The following is a 27497-nucleotide window of genomic DNA, read 5'->3' as shown; positions in this document are numbered from 1 at the left end:
ATAGTATTTTGAAAATAGTAGTGAAATATGTATATCTTTGTCTTAGATAATAAGGTCTTAGGTTGAAGAAAATGATGACGTGGTGTTTGTGGATATTATTTTTAAAAATATCTTTTTCTTTTTTCTGTTTCAGCAACTCAAGTGTCAGTGGCTTAAAACTGGGCAGTTCTTTTTGAGTTCTGTGACATACAATTTAGCATGGGACCCTCAAGGTATTTAGTGATTGTATTTAGAAATTATGAAAAGTAATGTTTACAGCCATGCTACCCTGAACAAGTCTGATCCCGTCTGATCTCGGAAGCTAAGCAGGGTCATGCATGCCTGGTTAGTACTTGGATGGGAGACCACATAGGAAGACCAGGTGCTGTAGACGTAAAAAATAAAAATAAAATAAATAAAATGAAATTATGAAAGTAAATATTTTAAATATATAATTACAATGTGATACATTTTCCCAAAATAAGAAAATGATCAATAGTATATTTTATTTTTGCTAGTAAATGAGTATAATTTTTTCTTCTTGGTATATACTACTTTATACAGTGCTGAATTTACTATCCTGTGAATATTTTAAGAACAGTGATGATTTGTTTTCTTAGTGAACATATGCTGCGTTTTACTCTTATATTTATTGAGAAAGAATCAGAAATAAAACCTGTCTTGTTATTTGTATTTCAGAAATTATTGTCTTTAATTTTGAAAGATTAGAAACCTCTAATGATAATGCCTTTGTTCCTTTTCACATTCACTTCTAAGTAGAAAGACATTTCATTAATTTTTAGTTATGTCTTATATCCTGAGAATATTACATGTGCTATTCTTTTTTATTCTACCTTTTCTGTTATTTTAAAAAAGATTTACCTGATATATAAGGGCTCTTTGTTATTAGGTTTTTTTTTTTTTGTTCTCAAGTTTCCCCAAAAAACTACCCTCTCTTGTCTAGTGGATCCTTAGAACTTTTAAATGGATATACCCCAAATGTCTTAGACAATATTGCTCATTTTTCGTAGTGTAATTTATAGACCTATATAGAAGCCCACATATATATTTCTGTAGATAATCCTTGCTCGTTCATCGGAACATTCTTTAATTTTCAGATAACAGATTGTTGACAGCAACTGATTCTCTTCAGTTGTGGGCTCCTCCAGGAGGTGACATTCTGGAAGAAGAAGAAGAAATTGATAATAAAATTCCTCTAGTTTTAAATGATTGGAAATGCATCTGGCAGTGCAAGTTAGTATCGCATTCTGTTGTTGTGTTCATTAATTTTTAAAAAAATGCTTTCTAAAATATGTTCCCTTTTATAGTTATCTTTTTTTTTTAATTTCATGGTACTATTACATTTAGAAGCCTAGAAAGTAGATTTTTTCTAACCAAAACTTATCCTTCAGTCTGTGCTATAGTTGATTGTTTACAGAAAAGATAAAAATGTTTTCATAGTAATAACCTCAGGACTTGGGCTGACACTTAGGAATTACTCATTAATGGAAGAGATGTGGATGGTGATGGGAATAGAGAGAAGACGTGATGAAAGTTGCCAGCCAGTTTTGAAAGTGGAAGGATGGTTGAACTATTAACAGTGTGGATGATGTGAAGGGGACCAGTTAGCCAGGGAAGATGATGAGCTTAGTTTTCAACATAGTATATTTAGGATGTTGGTGAGACTTGTAACTGGAGATATCATTTATACATGTTAAGTGCATTCTTTGGATTCCTAAAGTGAACTTCAGATTAGTTTTAATTAATTAATTTTTATTTTTAGGGAGGTAAAAACAGTCTTGTTCCGATGATATTAAAAATCTTATTTTGACCATTTTTATGTAAGGTGTTCCAGATTTTAAAAATGCTGTTTAACTTTTTTTGTTTGTTTGTTTGTTTAGAACCTCGGTATCTGTACATTTGATGGAATGGTCCCCTGATGGTGAATATTTTGCTACTGCTGGAAAGGTAAAGGACCAAACAAAACATTAACAAAAGAAACAAAACAATTCAAAATGTTTCTATTCATTCTCATTTTCAGTTATTTCATCTGTAAAATTGGGATAATCTTACTCTGCAAAAGTGACCTGAGGAATAGTAATAGATTTGTAAAAGATCAGGTATGTTTCCCTTAGGTAGTAGGCATTGGAAAATAATAGTTATTTTTTTTTATTATTCTTTGACCTTTTAAAAAAGTCTATGCTTTTTAAAATTAATTTTTACATTTAAAGAATAGCATACATCCATAATTTAAAAAGTAAAGCAATACCACTAGAGTCAGTGAAAAGAAGCACTTCATTCTTCCTGCTCTTAAGTCCTGTATCTTGGAGGCAGTTATTTGTCAGATTTCATATTGTAGTACTTCCTCCCATGTTCCTAAATAACTTGCTTATGCTTCCATTTCTTGATTTTTTTTTTTTTTTTTTTTTGCTTTTATTTCTATGTATCATCTCTTGCCTTTCTTCTGTGGAAGCTGAGACTTTAGTTCTCTAGCCGATGTTCCCAACCCTATCACATCTTCTAGCACATAAACGTATTCACTTCCCTTCCTCCTATCTTTTTGATGTAGATTTCTCATAGTTTTTGAGTAAATCAGTATTTATTGTTCACATTGTTGATTATGTAAAATGTTCTTCATAGAATACTTTGGAGTTAATTATTTTACTATTTGCTTAGTTCTCTATATACCTAATTCATCCCTTAAACCTCTGACAGTTTTTGAATCTTCTCTCATCACAATCCCACACAGGAGTATCTTGGAGATGGGTGTTTTCTTTGCTCCAGTCTGGCTTAGTTGCTCTCTAAGTCTAAAATAGAGCTATCATTTGGGGATTTTCTTTCAGTTGCCTCAGGAGATTTGCTTTGTCTATCTCCTTTGTTAAATCCCTGTTTCTCAACATCATTTATATTCTTTCCTTGGTTTAATGGAGATATCCTCTAGTAGCGTCCTTAGAAAAGATGAATGGGAAGAAAACATTTCAAGGCTTTGAAAGTCTGAACAAGTATTTCTTCTGTTCTTATGTTTGATTTGGCTGGGCATAGAATTGGGTTGAAAAAAATTTTCCTTAGAATTTCTTAAGTAACGGTTTTATTGCCTTTTAGCTTCCACTATTGCCATTTGAGAAGTATAGTGGCATTATGATTATACTTCCCACTCCCTACCACCCCCGTCTCCAGTTTATAGAGATTTTAAGAATCTTCTCTTTTTCCCTGCTGTTCTGAAATTTCATGATGATCTAATGGTATGGGGTCAGTCATATATAAATATTTTAGTATGTATCTCTAAGGGATAAAGACTTTTTCGTATAGGTAATTCGGTGGGTTTCTTCAGTCTGAAAACTCATGTCCTTCATTCAGTTTAGAAAGATTATATTATTTTTGTGTTACTTCCTTTCTTTCATGTTGTCTTTTCTCTCTTTCTGGATCTCCCCTTATTCAGATGTGGATCCTTTTGTATTGATTTTCTAATTCACTCTTTTTCTCTCTCCTCTTGTCCATCTTTTCATTTTTTTCATTTTTTATTTAAAAACCTTTTTTCATCTCTTTATATTTTTGTTCGTTTTCTGGGAGATTTTTCAGCTTAAACTCTAGGATAATTATTTCCAGTTATCACGTTTTTTATTTTTAAGAGATTTTTTCTTATATGAATATTCTTTTTTAAATTATAAATATTTTAAAAATAGAAAAGTATATTTAAAACTTACATATAAGATATAATTAAATACATATGACCTCATTACTCAATTTGAGACAACAGAAAACTAATGTTTTTTTTAACCTTCCTGCTTGCAATTGCTCCTTCCCTCTCACCCAGGCAACCAGAATCCTGAATTTTATGTTTTATTTCATTGTCTTTTTTTATAATGTTACATGTATGAATTCTCAAATAATATGTTTAGTTTTGCATAGTTTTGAACTTGTAAAAATGATACCATGCAGTTATTAAAATAGTTTCAAGATATAAAAAATTTGTGATAATAGCCATAATATACTTTTAAGTTAATGCATATAGTAACAAAAATAACATTTAAAAATGATATCTAAAAATCCCAAGTTAAAGTTTAATTGTATTGTATATGGAATTTAAATTTCCATATTATACTTTACAAGGGAAAGATAGATTTTCCAAGAACACCAGAATTCATCCAAGGCTTTTGAATTAATCTCTAGTTGTAGAGCACTCAACTGTTTCATGGCTGAATAATTACTAGGCACAGAGGTAGTTACTCAAAGAGTGGACGACATCACAGACAGGAAGTCTGTACAACATTACGGAGAGAAAGACTGCAATTGTGTGTAGTTTTGTAAATTATGTAATGTAATAACTCCTAATTTCGAAGTAGTGAGGAATATACAAACTGTTTTGAAATGTCTGCAGGACTATAATGTGATATTAAAAATTTTGTGATTTCTGTTAAAGACAGTCACACATGCTGCTAAGACTGCTTTGGTTTGTTACTTATATTCATAACTGAAGTTTAGCATTTCCTTCAATTAGCAGTTATGAAAATAGAGAAGTAATTGTTTTCCACTTAAATTCATGGGTCTTAGTTGTCTTGATTTCTCAAGAAGTAGACCTGAGGCAAGGATTTGAGTGTTAAGTAATTAATATGGGGAACGATCACAAAAGAATATACTTACTTGATTCAAGGCCAGGAAGCGAAGGATCTTAGTGAGGGTATATTATCATGCAGGTGGTTGGTTGAAAAGCTTGTCTCTGGGTAACTGGGAGCCAGTGTTCCTCACAACCTGTTGTTTCTCACACATGTTCTTCACATGTCAGTCGTTTGGTGAGGGCTGGTAAAGGCAGGGCAGTTATTCTCAGCACTGTGAACAGCTCTTAGAAAACCCAAGGCAAAGAGGTGTATTGGTCAGTTGGAACCAATTCATTAAACGCTAAGGCCTGAGATGATACAGCTGATTATCAAAAATGTCTTTTATATTTTGAATTCTGTCCACTAGCCCCTTGGGTGAGAGGACCTCAGGCGAAGAATCTCTGGTCTAAAATGCAGACATTTTATTTTTGGCTTCCACATTTAGGTCTAAAATCCCATGTGGAATAATTTTTAGGTATGGTTTGAGTTTCATTTTTCCTATATGGATATCCAGTTGTCCACATTTATTTAAAAGCGTCTTTTTCCATTGCTGTGTATTAGCACCTTCGGCATAAAATCAAATGTCCATATTTGTGTAGGTTTGTTTGTGAGTTCTTTTTCTAGTCTGTCGGTCTTTCCTTGTACCAGTGCCACTTGTCTTAATTATTATAGCTTTTAAATGATTTTGATATCTGCTGGAATTAATCCTCTTCTCTTGTTTTTCTTCTTTAAGATTATCTTATCCTTGGCCCTTTGTGTTTCCATATTAATCTCAGAATAGCTTAGAATAAGTGTTATAAAACAAAAACCCTCTTGTGATTTTGATTGGTATTGCATTCACTCTGTTGATTAGTTTGAGGAAAATTGATATCTTTACCATTAATTCTCCTATCAATGAACATGACATAGCTCTTCATTTACTTTAGATCTTTTTATATCTCTCAGTAATATTTTAAAATTTTCTGTTTCCTGAACATCTGTTACATTCTTTCCTAGATTTTTGATGTTTTTGATCTTGGTAGAATTGGCATAAATTTTATTCTATGATTGTTTCTGGTATATAGAAATGCAATTAATGTTTGTATATTAGTTTATACTCAGCAATCTTAACTCATTAATTTTATTAAGTCGATCATTTTGAATTTTCTATGTGCACAATTATATTACCTGTGAATAATGACAGTTTTATTTCATCTTTTGTAACTCTCTCGGGTATTTAATCTCTCTCTCTCTCTCTCTCTCTCTCTCTCTCTCTCTCTCTCTCTCTCTCAGACCTCTAGTGTAGTGTTGAATAAAATCGATAAGAGTAGGTATCTTTTTCTTATTCCCAATCTCAAAAGGAGACCTTTGCTGTGTCACCATTATGATGTTTACTATAGGTATTTACTATCGATAACTCTTTTGCAGATGAAATTTTCTTGTTATTTGTAGGTTGCTAGAATTTTCTTTTTTAAATCACAAATAATGTCGAATCTTACATGCTTTTTCTGTATTGGGATCATTTTTTTCTTTTTTACTCTTTAAAAAGGTGAAATACGTGGGCTTATTTTCAAGTGTTAAACCTTGTGTTTCTGGAATAATCCTAGCTTGATTGTAATGTATCATCCTTGCTGGATTTGGTTTGTTAATATTTGGTTTAGGATTTATGACATCTATAAAGAATGAGATTTAGCAAATAGTTTTTTTTTTTTATTTTACTTGACGGGTTTTGGTATTGCTTTCATGCTGGCCTCCTAAAATGGGTTGGAAAATTCTTTTTTATCTACCTATGAAAGAGTTTTTGGAAGATTGGTATAGCTTTATCCTTAAATAATTACTGGTAAAATCATCTGGACCAGGAATTTTCTTTGTGGGATTCAGTTTTTTTAAATAGTTATAGAGCTATTCTGATGTTGTATTTCCTTTTTAGTTGTCAGTTTTGATAAGTTATATTTATCTAGATTTGTCAGCTTTATCTAAATTTCTGAATTTATTGGAAAAAGTTATGCAGAACATCTTTTTAATGCTTGTATACATGTGATGATTTCTTTTTCATTTTTAATATTGATTATTTGTGCTTTTTTCCCTTGATTTATTTCACTAAGGTTTGTCAGTTTTATAAGTTTTCAAAAAACTAAGTTTTTTTTGTATTTTATGTTTTCTGTTTCATTTATTTCTGTTAAGTTAGTTGTTCTGTTGTTTTTTCAGACTCTTTAGAAGAATGTTCAGCCTTTTCTGTTTGTAGTGTATACATTTAACACTGGATTTCTCCATAAGCTTAGCTTTATATTGTAAGTTTATTTAATACTATAAGTTTTAATATGTATTATTTTTTTCTAAACATAAATTTTACTAATTTTTTTGACTTGTTTCCAACTTATGTGTTGTCCAGGGAATGGATTAGAATCAGGTTCAGTTATTTTTGGGGTGAGGGTAGATGGTGTAGGAATACTTTATTGGTGGTGACAATTTTTATTTCGCATTAAGTAAAACGAGGCCAGTTCCTTCTTTTGTGTTCTAGATGCCATTTTTTCTTGCTTACTCAGGGACTTCACTGTTGTAGTTGTCTCCTTCTCAGTTTTTCTTTTTCCACTGGGTCATCACATGAGCATATGTTATGGACAGAATGTTTGTGTTCCTTATAAATTTATATGTTGAAGCCCTAACCCCCAATGTGTTGGTATTTGGAGATGGGACATTTGGGTGATAATTAAGGTTGGGTGAGGTCATAAGGATGCCCTGATGATAGGAATAGTCCCTTTATAAGAAGAGACACTAAAGAGCTTGCTCTCTCTCTGCCACATGAAGACACAGCAAGAAGGTAGCAGTCTGCAAGCTAGGAACAGAGCTCTCACCAGAACCTGACCATGCTGGCATCCTGATATCAGAATTCCAGCCTCCAAAACTATGAGAAAATCAGTTCCTTTAAGTCACCAAGTCTGTGGTATTTTGTTATGGCCCTCTGAACTAACTAATACAGCATAGCAAACTGTATGTGCTATAATCTTGCCCTTTCTAAAAATTACAGCAGTAACAAAAGCCCTCTCTTGACCTCTCTCAGGTTCTGCTACATTTCCCTGCCCTCCTTATGGCACCTTGAATGAGTTGCTTCTTGTTGTTGTCTCTAAGATTTTCTCCTCATTTTCTATTGCACCCACTCACCACCACTCTGTAACTCATCAGTGAGTTCCTGTTACTGAATCCTGTGGTTAGTTCTTACTTAACCTGTTAGCATGATTTAACACAGTTGGCTACTTCTTCCACCTTGAATACTTTCTTCAGTTTACTTCCAGGATACAGGACACTCTTGATTTTCTTTTTAACTTTCCGGCTGCCCCACCCCCCCTCAGTTTGCTGGTGTGTCACCTTCTCTCTCCTACTTTTAAATGTTGCAGTACCACAGGATGTATTTCTTGGACTTTTTCTCTGGCCATACACATTCCTTTGGCAGTCTCATCTTATCTCATGGCTTCAAGTGCATTGAAATTTGTATCTTTTTGTCTGTACATCTCCCCTGATCTCCAGACTTATGTATATAACTCTTGCACATTTTTAAGTAAATGTGTCTAAAATGAAACTCCTTTTCTTCACCCTCCATCCCCAGTCCATACCCCCAATGGCTCTACTAGACTTCAGAATATATCCACAATCTGCTCATTTCTTTACCACCTCCATTCTTATATTCTGGTTGAAGCCTCTATCACTATCACTTGTATTCTTGTTTTAAATTCTTAATCAGTCTCCCAACTTTTGCTATTTTCCTGTACAGTGAATTTTCAAACCAGCAGCTGGAGTGATCTATTCAAAAATATTAAGTCAGGTCATGTCATTACTCTGTTCAAAACTATTGAAAGATTTCTCATTTCATTCAGTAAAAGCCCTTTCTTTATGATGGCTTATGAGGTCCCATGCTTACCAAATCTATCACTTCTTTGACTTTATGTCTTGTTACTCTTACCCCCCACTGTACTTTTTTAAAATTTTTTAATTTTTTAGTTTTTTAATATTTCTAGGCAAGGCAACCCTTGGTTGACCTCACAGATTGTGAGGACCTTGTCAGTTTACAATCCCTTATTTTTTTGTTTTTTAGTTTCTTCGCCTGTAGCACGTGGTCTTCCTAGGTGGTCTGCCATCCAAGCATTAATCAGTCTCAACCCTGCTTAGCGTCCGAGATCAGACAGGATCGGGCTTGTTCAGGGTAGTATGGCTGTAGACTCCCTGCTGTACTATTTATTCCCTTTGCCTGCCTTAATTTTACTCACGATACTTGTTACTAGGAGTCTGTGGTAGTTTTCTGTTATGGTGTAACAAATTACCACAAATTTAGCAGCTTAAAACTACACATTTATTATCTGAACTTTTGTGGGTTAGGTGTCTGGGCATTGTGTAGCTGGGTACTGTGATAAGGGACTCTAAAGTTTGCAATTCAGTTAGGCTGAATTCTTACCTTAAGGCTTGACTAGGGCAGAATCTTCTTCCACATTCACTCAGGTTGTTAGTAGAGTTTCTTTCTTTGTATAACTCAAGGCTTGGCTTTTTGCCTGTTGCTGGCTGGAGGCCTCCTCAGGCCCTAGAGGCTGCCTGCAGTTCTTTTCCATGTGGACTTCCCTTTTCCTCTTCTTCTCCTTCCCCTCTGCCTCCTCCTCCCCCTCACAAATAATAGAGCTGACTAAACAATTTGGTATAAAGTAAGAGCCAAAGGAAAACAGGAGAAATAAATACAGATAAATAAATTAGAAGGAAGAAAATTAGACTAGATTTTTAAAAACAAAACACTGAAAATTTTGAAAAGCCAGTTTAGTTGCCTACAGATAATAATAATAATAATAATAGATGCTTGAAGAATTTCCCATAAAGTCTGAAAAACAAGGTTAATAAAGGAAAAACTGTTACCAGAATCATAGGGAAAAACTAGGTAGTCACTTTTAAAGCTTTCATCTTTAAAAACTAGCATCCCATTACTCCTAAAACTTGGCTATGAAGAAACCTGCTTGCCCCCCATATTTGTTCTTTTTGATACTCATATTTCATATTTCCTAAGGTTACCATATGAGTCCATTGTAGGTAAGGTCATGATGATTTAATAAAGGACCAATGAGTGTGATCAGAAAGCTACTCTAGATTCATACTGGAATGCAGCTTTTTAATATTCCCAGTTATTCTTTGCTCTAATATAAGCTTAGATATAGTTGTGCATATTATGTGGCATTTGAAGCATGTTTTCCTATCAACCTCTTCTAACTACCTTAATGGCACTATGATTGTGGGCAGATATCACATATACTTGTTTTTCTTAAAATATATGCTTTTATTTTGTGTATATATATTGTCTGATATACTTTTTATCACAGAACTGGTCAAAGAAAATGCATTTCAGAATTCTAGCAACCTATATTTATAAGGTGTACAAGAATCTATCATAATTGGATTCACTTCATGATAAACTCTTTCTCTTGAATATGTATATAACATATAATATGTTAATACATATGTGTATATATAAAATTTGTCTCTCTATATTGATAGTGTGTTTTCTAGGGAAAACTGATTTGAATTTTACCTGAAATTAACAGCCTTCACGTGTTTAGCAAACATTTTTTTGAACACCACCATAGGTCCTAAAGTGTTCTCTGTGCTGGCAATCTCGGGATGAAGAGGACAGACAAGGTTTCTGTCCTCATGGACAGAACCTTAACTTCTAGTGAGGAAAGACAGAAAGAATATCACGCATTAATAAATGCTATCCAGAAAATTAACACAGAATGATATAGTATTGTGAGTTGGTGTCTGTTAGAGTGGATGATCTTTAGACAGGTTTTTCTGGGGAAATAACTTTAAACTGAGAACTGATTAATAGGAAAGATACAACTATGTGAATTTCAGAAGGAAGTATTTTTGGCCAAGGGAGCAAGTGGAAATGCTTTGACATGGGAATTAGCAGGGGTTGTCAAAGAACAGCAGAAAGCTGGAATATAGTGGCTAGATCAAAGTTTGTGATGCTTCCAGGTTAAGATGTTAGATAGGATAGAGTAGGAGTTTTCCTGGAGAGGTCAGACTTAGAGATATGGAGTTTGAGTTCATTAGCCAAAAGACAGTGTTTAAAGTTATGGGGCTGGGTGAAATTAACTAGGGACATGATGTATGATGGAGAATAGAATGGGGCCCAGGATGAAGTCTCAGAATCCTTGAAAATTAAGAAGTGAAAAACAAACAAACAAACAAAAAACAGGGAGAAATGTATGAAAATGCTGAGAGATCACCACTAAGATAGAAGGAAAACTAGGATGATGTGACATTAGAGAAGTGAGAAGGAAAAAAAAAATCAAGATAGAGGGAATAGTTATAATTCTGTCAAATGATCTAGCGCACATACGAGAACTGTTTGAATATATGTAGATTGGATAGGACTACCTGTTTATGCATAAATTAAAATATAAACTTTAAACGCTTTTAGAATTATAGTATTTAATGATCTTACAGATCATAGAAAGAAGCTGAGGGCTTTGGGGGTAAAGTCCACTTGTTTGCCTCCCTACTGCTTCTACCCAAATTAGCATCTTCCTTCCTCTGGACCCTTAGAGTAGTCTCTTAACTGGATGTCTGGCAACCATCCTCTGATCCCATCTTCTCACAGTGCCCAGGGACACCTGAACATACCACTCTCCTACTCACAATCCTTTCATGACTGCTGCCACTCATAAGATGAGCACCACATTCCTTTCCATGGTCTGGGAGGCTATGCTTGTGTTCTTCTCCAGCTCCTTTCTATCTTAATGCTTACTGATCACCTTTCAGAACCTTAAAAGAGCCAAGCTCTTCACTGCTTTCAACCCTTTGTATATGCTATTCTTTCTTTAGGGAATGCTCATCTTTCCCTGTTCTTTAGTCATCTTCTATGTATCTTTCAGCTCTCTGTTTAAATATCACTTTTTTTAAGGAAACCTGACCTTCCAGACAAGGTCACATCTCTCAATTAAATATTCTCATAGTATGATTCTCATTTCTAGCACTTAGCATAATTTAAATTAAAACAGTACTTTATATCCTCAAATACTGTTGTTTTCCCATCTAGAGTATAAGCTCAGTATAATTCGGCAATATATTTTATTATCTCTGTCTCTTCCCTTGCCCCACCTACCTATATCCCCAGCAGTTCACATAGTGCTTGCATTCAATAAATATTTGTTGTTCAAATGAATCATGTGACCATTCCATAGTGTACAGGCAGTTAATAGCACATCATTATCCATTTGTATGTTACAGACTGATTTTAACTGTGAAATGGATATGAAAGCCATTGAATTTACTCGAAGTAAAATTTAGGTCTTTAATAAATCTATCCGGACATGATCAAATGTAATATAATCATTGGTTCTTATGAAATATATTGAAATACATGTAATTGGATTGAATTCACAATAGCACATTGATACAGAATACAGAATGCCTACGCTTCCCTAACAAGACAAATGAACTGTTAAAATACTTACAAAAAGTATTGTTTATTTTCTAGATTCTTCTCTTTCTGTAGTTGATTTCCCTCATACAGTCTTTTTTTTTTTTTTAAATTGAACAATAATTACAGGTATTTTATTTTAACTTATGTAATGATATTATATTTACACTGAAGAATAATTGTTTTCTAAACTACATGTTTGGGTTTTAAATCCCTCATATAGTCTTAGTGTTTCTGATGGTCTCTGTTTGCTTATCCCAGTGGATGGTGTTTGCCTTAGCTGTGTGTCACAACTGGCTGAACTTTGAGACTATTTTAGGATATGTAGTTTTTTGATAGTGTCACTTGGTACCTTAAAAGCTATTAATTACCCATGTGAGATGATCAGTGTTCATTGTCTGAACATCTTATGAATATTTGAGCTTCCATCCTTAATCTGAAAGATGCCTTTGTGCTTCAAACAAAAATAAGCACTGAGACTAAAAAGTACATTCTCTCAAATGGGGAAACTAGATTTTAAGTACTTCAAAGGCAGTTCTGTTTGTATACTCCATAATGCCTAATAGTATCTTCTTTCTTTGAGTTTTTATTGCATACAACCTTAGCAGTTGATTATTGAGTGTTTTTCCGTTGTATTAGTCATGTTTACTTAAGCTTCTTATATTCAATTCTCCTAAGAGCTAAGTGTTTTGTAATTATATGGAAAGATAAGAATTCCTTACTAGTGAAGATCCTTTGGAAGTTAATAAAATGTGTCATGGATATAAAAAGCTTATTTCCTCACATTTTTGATAAGATAGCACATATAATTAAGATCTTCATGATCAAAAGAATGGAAACTAACTTTGTAATGTTGGCACTTTTCCCCCCACAATCTGTTCTGCTTCTGTTAATGAGTCAAGTTTTTCTGATGGATGAAACAGATGGTAACTGTGATTTACCACTAGAAGGCATTTTCCACCGCCTCAGCTGCACATGACAGGATTTCAGTTCAGGTGTTGTGGGATTCAAATCCAGTTACTTCAGGATTTTTAATATCACAGTTCACTGAGCACTTTTAGTGGTAAGATCTGTTTTTTATAAGTGTGGTAATTAAATTTTTCTTGCGCTTAAGAGTATTTTAACTTTCTTTACAGGTAATTTAAATCTGGGGCAGTTTACAGATGTTCGAGTAAAAATCTAAAAAAAAGTTTTAACTTCATCTGAGTTTAAAGTCTTACTTATTAAAATAACCTTTTATCTCCACAAGAATATCTGATTAAAACTTCAGGTCAAGAATTATTTTGGGGAGTTTGCTTGCTAGGTATTTAATTAGATTCTGTTTATATTCATAAGGGTTATAGCTGAACACTTTAACAATTTGATACTTTGTAAAAATTTGAAAGTGATTTAAAATATTGTTTTCACCAAAAACATTTCTGATAGAGGATTTACCTTTTGAGTAAAAACACTGGGCTTTCTAAGGGCTGGGATGAGAACAATTTTTGAGGAGGGTGATTTCGGTAGGAGGGGAAAGAGAAGACTGCAGAATATTCTTTGAAACTTCTCTTGAGGATGCGTCTCTGTTCTTCAGTTCAGTGTTTTGGGTATTTAAGGATTGGCTTATCAACCTTTTCCCACCCTTTTAAAAGTGAAAATATCTTTACTTTAAAAAAAAATATGTTTATCAGAAATAACATGCAGAGGAAGTGAAAATTCTCTGCCCAAAAGCCCTATCCACCCTCCCAACCCCCTGCCAAAGTGGCCACCGTTTTCTATTTAATATGCGTTATTTCAGGCTTTCTGATAACCTTTGTAAACCACACAGAAGTGTGTATGTGTGTACACACATATTCCAATGAGATCATGTCCTTAAAGCTGATTTCCTCAATATATCATAGACACATTGCTGTGTCAATTTACATTGATCTGTATTCTTTTTAAAGATGATGTAATTTCCCATTATATGAATGAATTTAATATAACTAGACAACTAACGATCATTAAGGTTCTAATTTTTTTCTATTGCTATCAAAAATGAAATCCTCGTGCATAAATCTTGTCCTTTTTCCTTTTTATAATTAACTTTATTGTGGTATAATTAACAAATTAAAATGTATATTTTTAAATGTTCAGTAAGTTTCGACAGATTTATAGACCCACATAATCACTACCACCATCAAGTTATGGGACATTTCCATCACTTAGAAGGTTTTTTTTTGCTGTTCAATTAATCCTCACTCCCTTTCCTAGTACCAGATAATGGCTGCTCTTTTCTCTCACTATTGATTTGATTTGTCTTCCCTAGAGTTTCACATAAGTGAAATTGTATAGTATATACTCTTTTGTGTCTGGCTCTTTGTACTTTAATGTTTTTGAGATCCATCCATGTTGTCTCCATCAGTAGTTCTCTTTATTGCTGAGTTGGATTTCATTATTTGGATATGTCAAGATTTGTTTATCCATTTACCTATTGATGGATATTTGGGTTGTTGGGATTTTAGGCTAAAATGAATAAAGCTATTGTGACTATTTATTAGCAAGTCTGTATGTATACATTTGTTTTCATTTTTCACAGGTAAAAAATAACCTAGGAGTGGAATTGGTGGTCATATGGTACTTTACAAGAAAGTGCCAAACTCTTTCTAAAGTTATACCACCAGCATTTGAATAATTTCAGTTGTTCCACTTTCTTGCCAACATTTGGTATCATAAGCATTTTTAATATTAGCCATTGTAATAATGGTTGTGTAGTGGTGTCTTGTTGTGGTTTTAATATGAATTTTCTGACATCTAATGACCTTAAGCATGTGCTTATTGGCTGTTTGTATAATATAGTTTTTTGTATTTGATTTGAAATTAATTTTTTTCCAAGTAGATATCTAGGTATTACAGTGGCAAGTTTTTTGAAAAGGTGTCATTCTCCATTGAATTATCTTCAGCTTTGTTGAACATCAATTTTTCATGTGTGTGTGGATCTGGCCTATTTTGTTTTTATTGAGATATACACACACACATATACATATATATGTATATATACATACACATATTCCTTTTACTAATAATATACCGTCTTAATTATTGTAGGTTTATAGTAAGTTTTGAAGTTCGATAGTGTATTCCTCTTTGTTCTTTACAAATGGTTTTGGTAGTATCAATCCTTTGATTTACACACAAATTTTAGAATAAGCCTGTCATTTTATACAAGAAAGCGTGCTATAATTTTTGATTGTGCTTACATTGAATCTTTATAGATCAGTTTGGGAAGAATTGACATTAGTAGCATTTGGTCTTCTTTCTCTTAGCAGTGTTCTGTAGTTCTCAGTGTACATGTCTTGGACATAAAATTTGTTGTTTGTCTTCCTAATGTAAAATGTATTTAAAAAAATTACATTTCCATTTCTTGCTAACATAGAGAAATAGAATTAATATTTGAATTTTGATGTTTAGTCTTAGGATCTTGCCTATAAGTTTAAGCTTTTTTGGTGGATTCCTTAGGAATTTATGAATAAAGACAATTTTATTTCTTCCTTTCTAATTTATACGCCTTTTATTTTTTTCCCCCTTGTCCACGTTGTTGCAAGTCTAGGACCTCTAGGACAACGTTGAATAGAATTTATGGGGGCAGACATCCTTGTATTGTTCAGTCTTTCACAATTATATATGAATTGTAGGTTTATTGTAAATGTACTTGAGGAAATTGTGGATGTTCCCTTCTATTCCTAGGTTGCTGGCATCTCCCCCCACTCCCACAACTCCATGAATTAATGTTTACTTTTGTCATATACAGTTGACCTTTGAACAGCAGGATTTGAACTGCACAGGTCCATTTGTACACAGATTTTTTTCAATAAATATGCAGTCAGCCTTCTGTATCTTCTGGTTTCACACCTGTGGATTCAACCAATCACAGATTGAAAATAGTATATTTTTGACCTGCGATTGGGAATCTGGATGCTGTAGACTGAGTATGCATTGATTTACACTATTTTATATAAAGAGCTTGAACATCCATGAACTTTGGTATCTTTGCGGGAAGGGGGGGGGCCTGGAACCAGTTCTCCAGGGATACCAAGGAATAACTGAAGTTTCTGGGGAGTCAAAAGTTATACATGGATTTTTGACTGTAGGAGATGAATGTCGACGTCCCTTACCCCCATGTCGTGTCAACTATATTGAGATAGTTATATGGGTTTTCTTTTTCATTCTGTTGATATGGCAGATTACAATGATTTATTTTTCAAATGTTAAGCCCACTTTGCTTTGCTGGAATAAATTCCACTTGGTCACAATTTTTTAAACATATACTGCTGGATTAAGTTTGCTAATAATTTATTAAAAATGTTAGAATCTCTAGTCATGAAAGGTATTTATTTATAGTTTTCTTATGTCTTTGTCTGGTTTTGTACTGGTCTTATACAATTAGCCCCTTTCCTCAATTTTCTGAAATCATGAAGGATCAATGCTATTTATTCCTTAAATGTTTGGTAAAATTCATCAGTAAAACCATTTGGGCTTGGGTTTTAGTTGTAGTTGTTTTTTTAATGAGAAGATCTCAGATTGTGAATTCAACATCTTTAATAGATGTAGAGCTATTTAGTTTTTCTTTTTATTCCTTTGTCAGTTTTTGAAATTGTCTTTCAAGGAACTTGTTTAACATAAATTGTTGAATTTATTGTGATGAAATTATTTATAACATTCTCTCATTATTATTTTACTATTTGTAGGATCTATAGTCATGTCTCGATATAGTGGTAATTTGTGTTTTTTCTCTAAATATTTCTGATCATTCTAGATAGATTATCACTGTTATTGATTTTTCAAAAATAGTTTTTTAATTTATTGATTTCTCTACATTTTTGTATTTTATTTCATTGATTTTCATTCTTTCTTACATTTACTTCCTGTGCGTTCACTTTGCTCTTTTACTTGCTACTTCAGGTAGAACTTAAAGCTATATATTTCCTTTTGAGCACTAATGTAGCTGAAACCCCCAAATTTTTATGTTTTGCTTTAAATTTCATTCAGTTCAACATATTTTAAAATTTCCCTTGTAATTTAAGTATTTTATTTAGTTTCCAAATATATGGAAATTTTCTAGCTATCTTTCTGTTAATGATTTCTGATTTACTTTTGTGTAGCTTTAGAGTTTTAACCAGTAACAGATGAAAGTGGGGCTTCTTTGAGAGGAAAGCTGGTGGGAATGGTAGAAGGGGCTAGAATGCTGCCTACTTGTGGAGCTCTCTGCTTATTCTTTATGACTCCTGCAGGGCTCTGAGGTACGTCAAGGGTCTTTATGGTACATAATCTGAAATCACGGCCATAGATTGTGCAGTAAATTTGGTTAGGTGAAAATGATGCTAAGGTGAAGAAGGTACTTGGAGGAAAGCAACTAGTACATTCATTGTTAAGTGGTTGTCTCAGAATAAGCACTTAAAAAGATTTAATATCCAAATAAATGAAACGTTATTGGAAACATACATTATGCAGTATAAATTGAGAATGAGTACCAAGAAGGAAAAAAAACAGAAGTGCTTGTCTAGTCCAGATACAAATATTTAGACTTATACATACTTTTCAGGAATACATAATTTTATTGTTTCTTACAGATTGAGATTTTTATATGAAAATATTTTTTTCCCTTCATGCGCTTTTCACCATTGAAGATAAAGCATTAAAGATAGTTTCTGTTAAATAAGATACAATTATATAGGCCTCTAACAAAATCATTACAACTAAATAAAATGACTAAGTTAGTACCTGTTGTTATACCTGTAAATATCTTAGGTGAGCATAGAGGTGGTTCTTGACAACTACCTAAATGCCCTCTTATCGTTTAGGAATCAGACAACTGTAGCCAATGAACTAAGAATGGTTTTTACATTTTTTAAAGAGTGTAACGAAAATCAAGAAGAAACTTTGTCAGAGACTGTGTGGTCCACAAAACCTAACTTATACTCTCTGGCTCCTTACAGGAAAAATTTTCTGATGCCTGACTTAGAATAAGAAACAATTCATATTTAAAGAGGGTTTGTTTCACCCTTACAGATCTCTTCAAGAAGGAAAGGATGATAACAATGACTGATAACATAGCATCTTTCTTATCTTTGATCTTATCCAGGGGTCTAACATCGGGTTTCAGACTTTTTCTCTACAGTTACCCATGTATATTTAAATGGCAAAATTTGGCATTAGCCTCTATTTGAAAATCACCACTATGCAGAGAAGATTTATACTGAGCAGGTGGTCCATATATTTTTCAGGAACAGAATTCTTTAGAGTAATGTAAATCATGTTAGATTTAGTTTTATACTATTTATAGGTCAACAATAGTTTTTTTATGTCTAGCTTAATTTTGAAAGCTTCTTCAAACCACTTAAACATCTAATTGTGTATATACAAATTATTTTATATTGACCTATATATTTTTGCAGGATGATTGTCTTTTGAAAGTGTGGTATCCTATGACTGGATGGAAGTCTTCGATTATACCTCAGGATCATCATGAAATGAAAAGGAGACAGGCGTCCACCCAGTTTTCCTTTGTTTACCTGGCACATCCTCGAACTGTTACAGGTTTTTCATGGCGTAAAACTAGCAAGTATATGCCCAGGTTAGAGAAATGTATCACATGACCTTAGTTTGTATATTTACATGTTTATAAAAATAGGCTCTGGTTTCAACTGCCTGAGTTCAGATCCTGCTGTAGTTACTAGCTTCATGAGCTTTTGATTAAATTTCTTAGACACTCTATGCCTCAGTTTTTCTCTGTAAAATGAGGGATCCATTATGAGACTAGAATGTGTTAGTGCATATGAATGCTTAGTATAGGTCTTTGCACATTGTGTGTGCTCAGACGGCGCTAGCCGGTATTGTTAGCAGTAGCAGCAGTAGTAGAAGATTCTAGGAAGGAAATGTTTGCAAGTAAAAGGAAAACACACCATTGAGGGGAAATAAAATACTAATAAACTGTCAGTAATACATATGGTGGGAAAGCATGTGATATATAGTCAATAAAGTGGCCAGGTTTTTCTTAGGGCTATTAACACCTTATCAAAGGATTATTGTTATAAATTTTTACAGCATATTTTGAAAATATTTACAAGATTAAATAAACTACAAAACAGGTCATGCAAATGATTCCTGTATTATACAATTCTAAAAGAGTGTGCTTAGAAATCTGTATTCATTCTTGAGAGAGGGTTACTTCATCTGCTAAATATATCTTAGAACTGTTTACACTTGATGGGAAATACAGCACACATTATAGAGGTGCTCAGTAAATGATAACGTGGGGAATTTATACATTTTTGGAATAAAATATTTATTCTTAAGTTATTGGCATTTATTGAAAAGATTTGCAAAACTCTCCACCTTTGACCAAGTTAAATTCATTGTAAGCATTTTTTAAAAGGGAGAATGATTTTTCTTTCATAATGAGTAGTTGTCAGTTCAGCCGCTTGATGCAGTGACATGTTTGCTTGTTTTAACTTAATGAAAATTGAAATTTTCATTATAGTTTGAAATTTTATTTTTCTTACCATTTTATTATGAAGATGCTCATTTGTTTACCTGTTTGTAACTATTTAGATTATATGAAGGTGCAGTTACTACCATAAGCCACATAGTTTAATTACTTTTAATGATCTCTTATTATAGTCATTCTGTAATTTGCAGTAGTTAGGTTTTCTTTTGTTTAGTTTGTTTTGTTTAGAAGATACTAATATTTCTCCAGAGCCTAGTTTTCAAACAGCACATGTGTAATCTGGCATTAATTTCTCTTCCTTTGTTAAGACTGCTTCCTAATTTTTAAGATGTTCACAGCAGTACTATGTATGATTTCAAGCTCTTCGACCACTCCTTTTTCATACAATATAATTTCTAAAGTGGTTGAAAGCATTCTATAGTTTAGTTTAGCTTAGCTTTTCAAAATGTGATTTTAATGAATTAAGGTAAATGTCAGGGACAGTGGTTGTTCCTATTTTATGATAACTGATTGGAGCCCTATATCCAACCTCTTCCTTTGCAGTAGTACATGGTATTTGATTATGAAATAGTGTAATCCATTACCATTACTGGAAAAATAACATAGGTTATACTGTTAGTTTTGCACTAATGTTATCTTTATATGTGAAGAACCAAATATTAATAGCCTTTAATTGATGGTGTTGATAGTCATAGTAACTTTTTGTTTGTTTCTCTTTGTCATTAGAGGTTCTGTTTGTAATGTGTTATTAACTTCATGCCAAGATGGTGTCTGCCGCCTCTGGGCAGAAACCTTATTACCAGAAGACTGTCTTTTGGGTGAGCAAATTTGTGAGACTACCACTTCCAGCATTGCCAGCAACCTTACTCATGCTGGAAGACACAAAGACAGAATACAACATGCTCTTGAGGTACTATATTATTTAAGGTGGTAGTTGAATTTTGAAGACATGTGTCTGGTGAGAATTCATAAACTAAGATGCAGATAGTGCACATGTACATGTAATGATAAAATCAATAGCAAAGAACTCGCACTTTGCTTATTAGATTACTCATTTTATGCCACTTAGAAGCCAAATACAGATAGTAATGATCTCAGACAAGTAGTCTAGGTTAATAATGTACTTTTAGTTCTTTCATTTTGCATGTCAGATGTGAAAATCTGTAGGAGTAAGCAGTTTTGTAAAGGTTTTATATTTCCTTGAAGTTAATTGTAATTAAAAATATTTTGCTTTTGTTTCATTAGGATTAAATTTGACTTTTATTGTTCTAATTGAAAATGACTATTTTGGTCCTTAAGAATAAAGATATTAAGATATTAGATGCAAGTAAACTTAAATAATTGCTTTATAATTTCTGTGGTTTAATATTTTAAAAGCGAAATAATTATTCTGATTTTTAAATGCACTATATATGAAATAAAAGTGCTTTCTAACAAATTAGATTGTTTATAATATAGTATAAACTGTTGTGTACATTATGATTAGGGACTAAAATGAGATAAACACATTATTAAAAATTACCAGAAATTTATTTTAATAAACCTAGATGCCTAATTTTCATCATTTTTTGTGTGACGGTTTTTAGTAAACAAGGATTGTATACTTATTCTAAAATTAGATTAGGAAAAAGAAAAATAGGAAATTTATAGTCCAACTATTCCAGTTATGTATATATTTTTCTTTATTTACAAGATTGAGATTGTATTTTAAAGTAGTTTTATAACTTGCTTTTTATACTTAATGTATTATAAACATTAGATTGCTAATTATACTTTTACCTTGTACATTTCCATTAACAATCTAATGGTTACGTAGACAAAATGGCTTTGCTGTTTCAGGAAGCAGAAATATTTTTTTGATTTGGCTAAGGAGTTGTCTTTTAAAGTTTTATATAAACTAGGCTTGCTCTGAAACTAGCTGTGATTGGACACCAGTTATATATTTTTTTCCTCAATATTTAAAGCATAAATGAAATTAAAAACAAGTCAGAATAGTTAAAATTATATTTTGTTTTGATATTGATTGAAATTTAGTGGAACAAAACACTTAATTTACTACATAGTTACAATCGTTTATATGTAATTATGTTATATATTTTATTTTCAAATTACATATGTGCTTTTGGAGAACTGCTTTTAGACTTCTTTTTTATCCTCCATGATACCTAATATATTGCTTTTCACATGTTTTTAAATTGAATTACTAACTGCTATATAAAATAAAAGCAAAATTGTAAGTAAACATACATAACCAGTGATTTGACAGGTTTTTACTGTACTTTAATAATGTTATTAATTAATAATGTTAAAATTGTTTTTAATAGAAAAAAAGTAGTTGTCTGACCCATTAGCTCTTTTGCTTTCTGACATCCTTTCCTCTGAAATTCCTAATGGCAACGCCTGTACAATTTTACATATACTTAAATGATACATTTTGTTCCTTCGAGAAAATAACCAGCTAGTATTATACCAGGCATGCCAATCTAATTAGAACTCATGATAAATGTCAAAGATCAAGTGTAAATAATAAGCATTTTGGAATAAGAGTCTTTACTAACCATCTTAAACCTGTTATCAAAGAAATGAGCAACTCCATAGTAGGGAAACCAGAGGCAGAGGACACACCATAGAACTGATACTGTTTTCCATATGAAAAATCATGAGGGCTGTGGAAATTGAAAGGAAGGACCAGATGTGTTACTTTAATGGAGGAAGAATTGAGAAGATGCTATTTTTTGTTTGGCTAAATGTGAGGGACAAAGGAACAGATAGAAAATTATTAGAAAGCATGGTATTGGGGGGTAAGTTAAGTGACAGAATAAAGGAATACTGTGAGACAGGGTTATGGTGTGGAGAAAGAAAATCATACCAAGAATGACAGAACTATATCAAAATAGTTCAGATGATCGAGTATGCTGGTGGAGAATTTTTATCGTACAGACATAACTCAATTTAAACAAATAACATTGGTTAACACTTTTATGTCGTCTTTTGCTACCCTTGTCTAAGTAGGTTCCCCTTGTTATATATTTTTGTACCCTCTTTTCTATAATAAGGATCATATATTAAAATTTATGCTGACTGTTCTAAGTAAGAATTTGAAGGAGAAATATTCTTTCTGGTAGAAAGATTCAGGAATTTTTCCCCTCTTATGACTAGAGAGTTTCATCTCAGTACTGGGATATCCTGAAAGAACTAGACTTTGAACTCCTAATCTGAATAGAGGTTTCCGTAGATAATATTAAGATTTTTGAGCATCTATTTCTGCTTCGAACTATGAAATATGGAAGAAGTATGGAGAATATATTCAGAATTGTTACACTGTAGTTAAAAGACTTTCCTTTAAAATGATCAGGTTTTACAGAGATAAAATCATAAAATCCTCAATAATCAAAAGTACTTTGATGAACACTTATTAGACTTAACAGAGTTGGATTTAGCAATTATTATTATTTTTTTATTTTAGACAATACACCATTTGAAAAATTTAAGAAAGGGACAAAGGAGATCGTCTGTTCTTGTAACTCACACTGAATTGATGCCTGACCAGGTGGCAACACATGAAGTTCAAAGACACATTTCCCACCATGCAAATGCTCTGTGCCATTTTCATATTGCAGCGAGCATCAATCCTGCCACAGGTAAAGTTTTCTTTCTTATAAATATGCTAAAATAAAATAAGTAAAAAAGTGGGACTACTTTTATAACCTGTTCTTTATTTTATGTTAATATTCCATGTTTTAAAATGCTTCTTGATTGAAATAGGAATATAATACAAGGTACTATTTCTTAAATATAGACTATGTGATTCTCGGTGAATAACTTCAAATATTTTTGAGCACCTTTGCCTAGAATATAGCAAGGCTTCTTGGTAAACTGAGCTTTAGTTGAACCTGGGAACACAAGTGGTAGCAGTCTGCTTAATTAGTGTGATTTCTCTCCTTTTATACTTTTACTGTTACTCTTTCTTCTCACATTGTCTTTATAGCTTTATCTAAATGTATAGTTTTGTATAGTTTTTCTTATATTTCAGCATATCTCGTTTTCTACTCCCATTAACTTTTCTTGTCCTAATGTAGAAAAAAGATGTATTTTTTTCCCCTAACCTTGATATTTTCTTTTTGCTCTTTTTCTTCCATGTGGTTGAGAAGTAATTTGAAGTAGGTTCAATGTTGGCAAAAGCATATTTATTTGAAAGCATTAAGAGCATTATTTTCTTTCTGCATAAAAAAACATGAGAAGGCCTATTAGTTTCAAATTGCGTTGCTGGTAGAACTATAGTTATATAGAGTTATAATCATGTTCTATTGAAATGGAAGTCTTTTGCTTCAGAGTGCTGAAGACTTTATTTTTAAAAGTTTGTTTATAAAAAGACAGTATTTAGTAAATACAGTTCCAGAAGGATGGTCTTTATTTAGGATTCTTCCCCTGTTGTAGCAGTAGCTCTAGAAATGTGCTGTCCAATATAGTAGTCACTAGCCACATTTGAGCACTTGAAATGTGGCTAGTCCAAATTGAGATATGCTGCAAAATAAACACTGGATTTCTAAGACTTCATATCAAAAAAAGAATATAAGATCTCAATAATTTTATTTAATATTGGTAACATGCTGAAATGATAATATTTCAAATATGTTAGAGCCATTAAGATATATTAAACTTAAGTTCACCTGTTTCTTTTTACATTTTACAGTGTGACTACTGAAATAAAAATTAATTATGTGCCTCGCATTTGTGGTTTGCATTATATTTCTGTTGAACAGTCCTGTGCTAGCTGATTAAATATTATTTCGTTTATATTATCCTTTCTGATCTAAAATCTTAATTGTATTCTACAGTTGTCTTTATAATATTAACATGTTTTAAAAATATGGGTGATTTTAGATTTTTATAAATATTTAAACTTAAAAGAACCTTGAGTTATTGACTGTTATGAAGATCTAAGTTCAGACAAAATGCACTTAGTGATAGTATGTGGTAAATTCAACACATGTTAGAAAGCTTGGTTTTTTAATTATATACACTATTCTAATCAAATGGAATAGGATCATAGAATTGTTCCCTATAAATAGGTGTTCTGTCATATCATTTGAGTCTTATGGACTGGATTGGTTATTTTTTAAAACAATATTTAACATCATGCATTTGTAGATACTGTATATAAATACATTTAGGTTCACCATATTGATTGCTAAATGCAAATAATTTTGTATTGTAGCATTCTTCCTCTTCTCTGCCTTTTTTTTTTTTTTAGGAAAATATTTTGAATGTACAGTAAATCTGAAAGCATAGTGCAATGAAAATTCATATACCCTTTATCCAGATTTGCCAGTTAACATCTTATCTAGTTTTTTCTCCCTCTTCTGCCCATGTAAATATATCTTTGTTCTCTCCTCCCTTATTTTTGGCTGAGCCATTTGAAAGGAACATTGTCACTGACATTGTCCTTCATTCCGTAAATATTTTATGACATTATGTAAATATTTCAACATATATTCTAATAAAAAGAGGAAATAACTTCCTAACCATATTACTGTTATCACATGCAAGGAACATGGATGAAATAATATCATCTAATATATAGTTCATATTAAAGTATAGATTTTTTTGATGCATTCGATGGTCATTTCTCTTTAAACTCCTGATCTCTAGAATAGTCTGTGTGTTTCTGAGTTGTCAAAAATAGTCTCTCAATCTGAAAAAAGTTATCTCAGTTATCTTTTAGAATATCTTATAGGCTGAATATTCATGATAAGGTTTAAGTTAAACAATTTTAGCAAAAATACTACATAAGTACATATGGGATGTACTTTTTTTATGGGATTGTTTATTTACAAGTCCTGTTTTATTTGATTTGTTTCATTTTATCAGAAAATCACAGTTGTCATTCAGGAGTTAGAAGGAACACCTCGGAATTTTATTTAACACTGATATTTATTAATAGAATACTACTAGAATGTTCGGTGTATTTTATCCTTAAACTGTTACTTCTGTTTACAGTGGACAATGTTTTCTTTTTTTGTTGTTGTTGTTTTGGTTTTTTTTTTGTTTTTGTTTTGTATGTTGAATAGATTAGAATATAAATTGGAATTAAGGATATGAATTTTTTGAGTTGTCCTATTTTACGTGAACTAGTCTGTATCATGAATTTCAATTACCCCAAATGAAGAAAACCATTTATACTTAGAAGTTTGCCTCCCTTCCTGCATTCTTTCTCATTATTATATTTTCCTAACTTTTCAGGAAAGTTTCAAATATTCAGAAAAGTTGGAAGATTAGTACTATGAATACTCAGTTCCTCCACTTTGATTCAACAATTGCTATCATTTTACCACAGTTGCTTTATTTTCTCTCTGTATACACATACACATATATGTGGGTGTGTAAATTTTTTCTAATCTTTTTAAAGTAGATTACACATCACCCTTACATATTTTAGCAACTATCTAAATTAAGGAAATTAATCACATAATCACTATATCATTATGATACTTAAGAAAATTAGAATTAATTCCATAAAATCTTAATATTAAGTTAATATTTAAATTTCTCTGGATATTTCAGAAATGTCTTTTATAGTTTTTTGTGTTTAGCTTTCTGTCCCAAACCAGAATTCAATAAAGGTTTATGCATTCGGTGTATTTGGTTTTTAAATTAGTAACTTAATTCCATATAAGTCTGTGCCATTAGTTCTTTATATTTACATTTATCATTAAATTCAATTGAAGTTTTTACAAATCTTGCTAGAGTTCTGTTGACTTGTTTAGCACTTTTTCTGTGTAAGTTTAGAATTGGTCTTTATAAGCACTATAATAATTTTAGACATTAATAATTCATATTGAAATCTTTTTTGTTTTCACAGATATTCCAAGTGTCTTGGTTGGCACTGTATTTAATGTTGATGATGGAAATGGGGGCTTTGTAGTTCATTGGTTAAACAATAAGGAATTTCATTTTACATCATCTACTGAAATATTTATGCAGCAATTACGAAAACTTTCTGAAAAGCAAGTAGATCATGAAAGTGATGATGCAGATAGAGAAGATGAGGAGCATTCACAGGAGGAAAGAGAGAGAGGTTTACATATGAAACTAGACCATGGTTAGTATGCTGTGCTCAGATTTTATTTTCCAAGGTCACACGTTTTTGTGGTGCTGTTTTTAGTTTGTAACCCTTTCTTCCTGCTCGCTCTCCTTTTGACTTTTCTATTCATTCCACAAGTATTTACTATATGCTTTCTGGTAACATACTAGTTTGAGTAATGTGTTACTTTGGAAGCCGTAGCCTCTTTTGGGGAACAGGTTTTGCTAATAGTAATAATGATGATAGTGTGAACGAAATTTTGATTTTATCTAAAAGTAAGAAATATAGTAGTAATTTTCAGTTCAGACCAGAAAATAGTCCTTCTTTTTTTTTTCCTGACCATAAATTGGAAAAGGGATTTATAGTTTGTAAAGGTGGTATGCTATTTATTTCTAGTCTAGTACATAAATGAATTTTTATAGTATTATTAGCATATACTAATAAATTTGTATGTATTGATAAGTTTATTTTCTGATTCAGAGTTATCCCTGGACAGAGAATCTGAGGCAGGTACAGGATCATCAGAACATGAAGATGGAGAACGAGAGGGAAGTCCTAGAACTTATTCACGACCTAGTGTATCAATGCCATTACCTACTGTTCTGCTTGATCGGAAGATTGAAATGCTCCTAACTGAATGGAATAAGAATCCCGATATGCTTTTTACTATTCATCCTGTAGATGGTACCTTTCTAGTGTGGCACATAAAGTATTTGGATGAATATAATCCTGGAATATTTAGACAAGTCCAGGTATATTTTATTGATACAGTTATTATTACAATACTTTATATATATACATAAAAAAGGAAACAGATGCTGTGCAGATTTAGCAGGTGTTCAGAATTACTCAAAGATTTTGTTTTTGATGAGCAATTTTCTTGATCATGAGAAGAAAATACTTATTCTTGCAACCAAAGAATAAGTATTAACCACAACT

The 27497-nt window shown here is 32.1% G+C and overlaps 1 protein-coding gene and 1 pseudogene across 4 annotated transcripts in view; both read left to right on the top strand.

The window, feature by feature from the left end:
- The window catches only part of DMXL2 (Dmx like 2), a 108707-nt gene that overhangs the window by 22526 nt on the left and 58684 nt on the right, over positions 1-27497 (top strand). For all 4 annotated transcript variants that reach the window (XM_016162670.2, XM_016162673.2, XM_016162672.2 and 1 more), the window contains exons 4-11: positions 134-212; positions 1098-1233; positions 1881-1947; positions 18423-18601; positions 20201-20384; positions 22941-23115; positions 26337-26576; positions 27039-27310. In XM_016162670.2, coding sequence (XP_016018156.2) covers positions 134-212; positions 1098-1233; positions 1881-1947; positions 18423-18601; positions 20201-20384; positions 22941-23115; positions 26337-26576; positions 27039-27310 — 1332 coding nt within the window. The remainder of the gene's footprint in view (positions 1-133; positions 213-1097; positions 1234-1880; positions 1948-18422; positions 18602-20200; positions 20385-22940; positions 23116-26336; positions 26577-27038; positions 27311-27497) is intronic.
- On the top strand, positions 251-373 carry LOC118601529 (annotated as a pseudogene).

Source organism: Rousettus aegyptiacus, unplaced genomic scaffold (assembly GCF_014176215.1).
Source record: "Rousettus aegyptiacus isolate mRouAeg1 unplaced genomic scaffold, mRouAeg1.p scaffold_m13_p_3, whole genome shotgun sequence".
NCBI lineage: Eukaryota > Metazoa > Chordata > Mammalia > Chiroptera > Pteropodidae > Rousettus > Rousettus aegyptiacus.
Note: the sequence above shows the minus strand (reverse complement) of the source record. Positions and strands in the feature narration are given on the sequence as shown.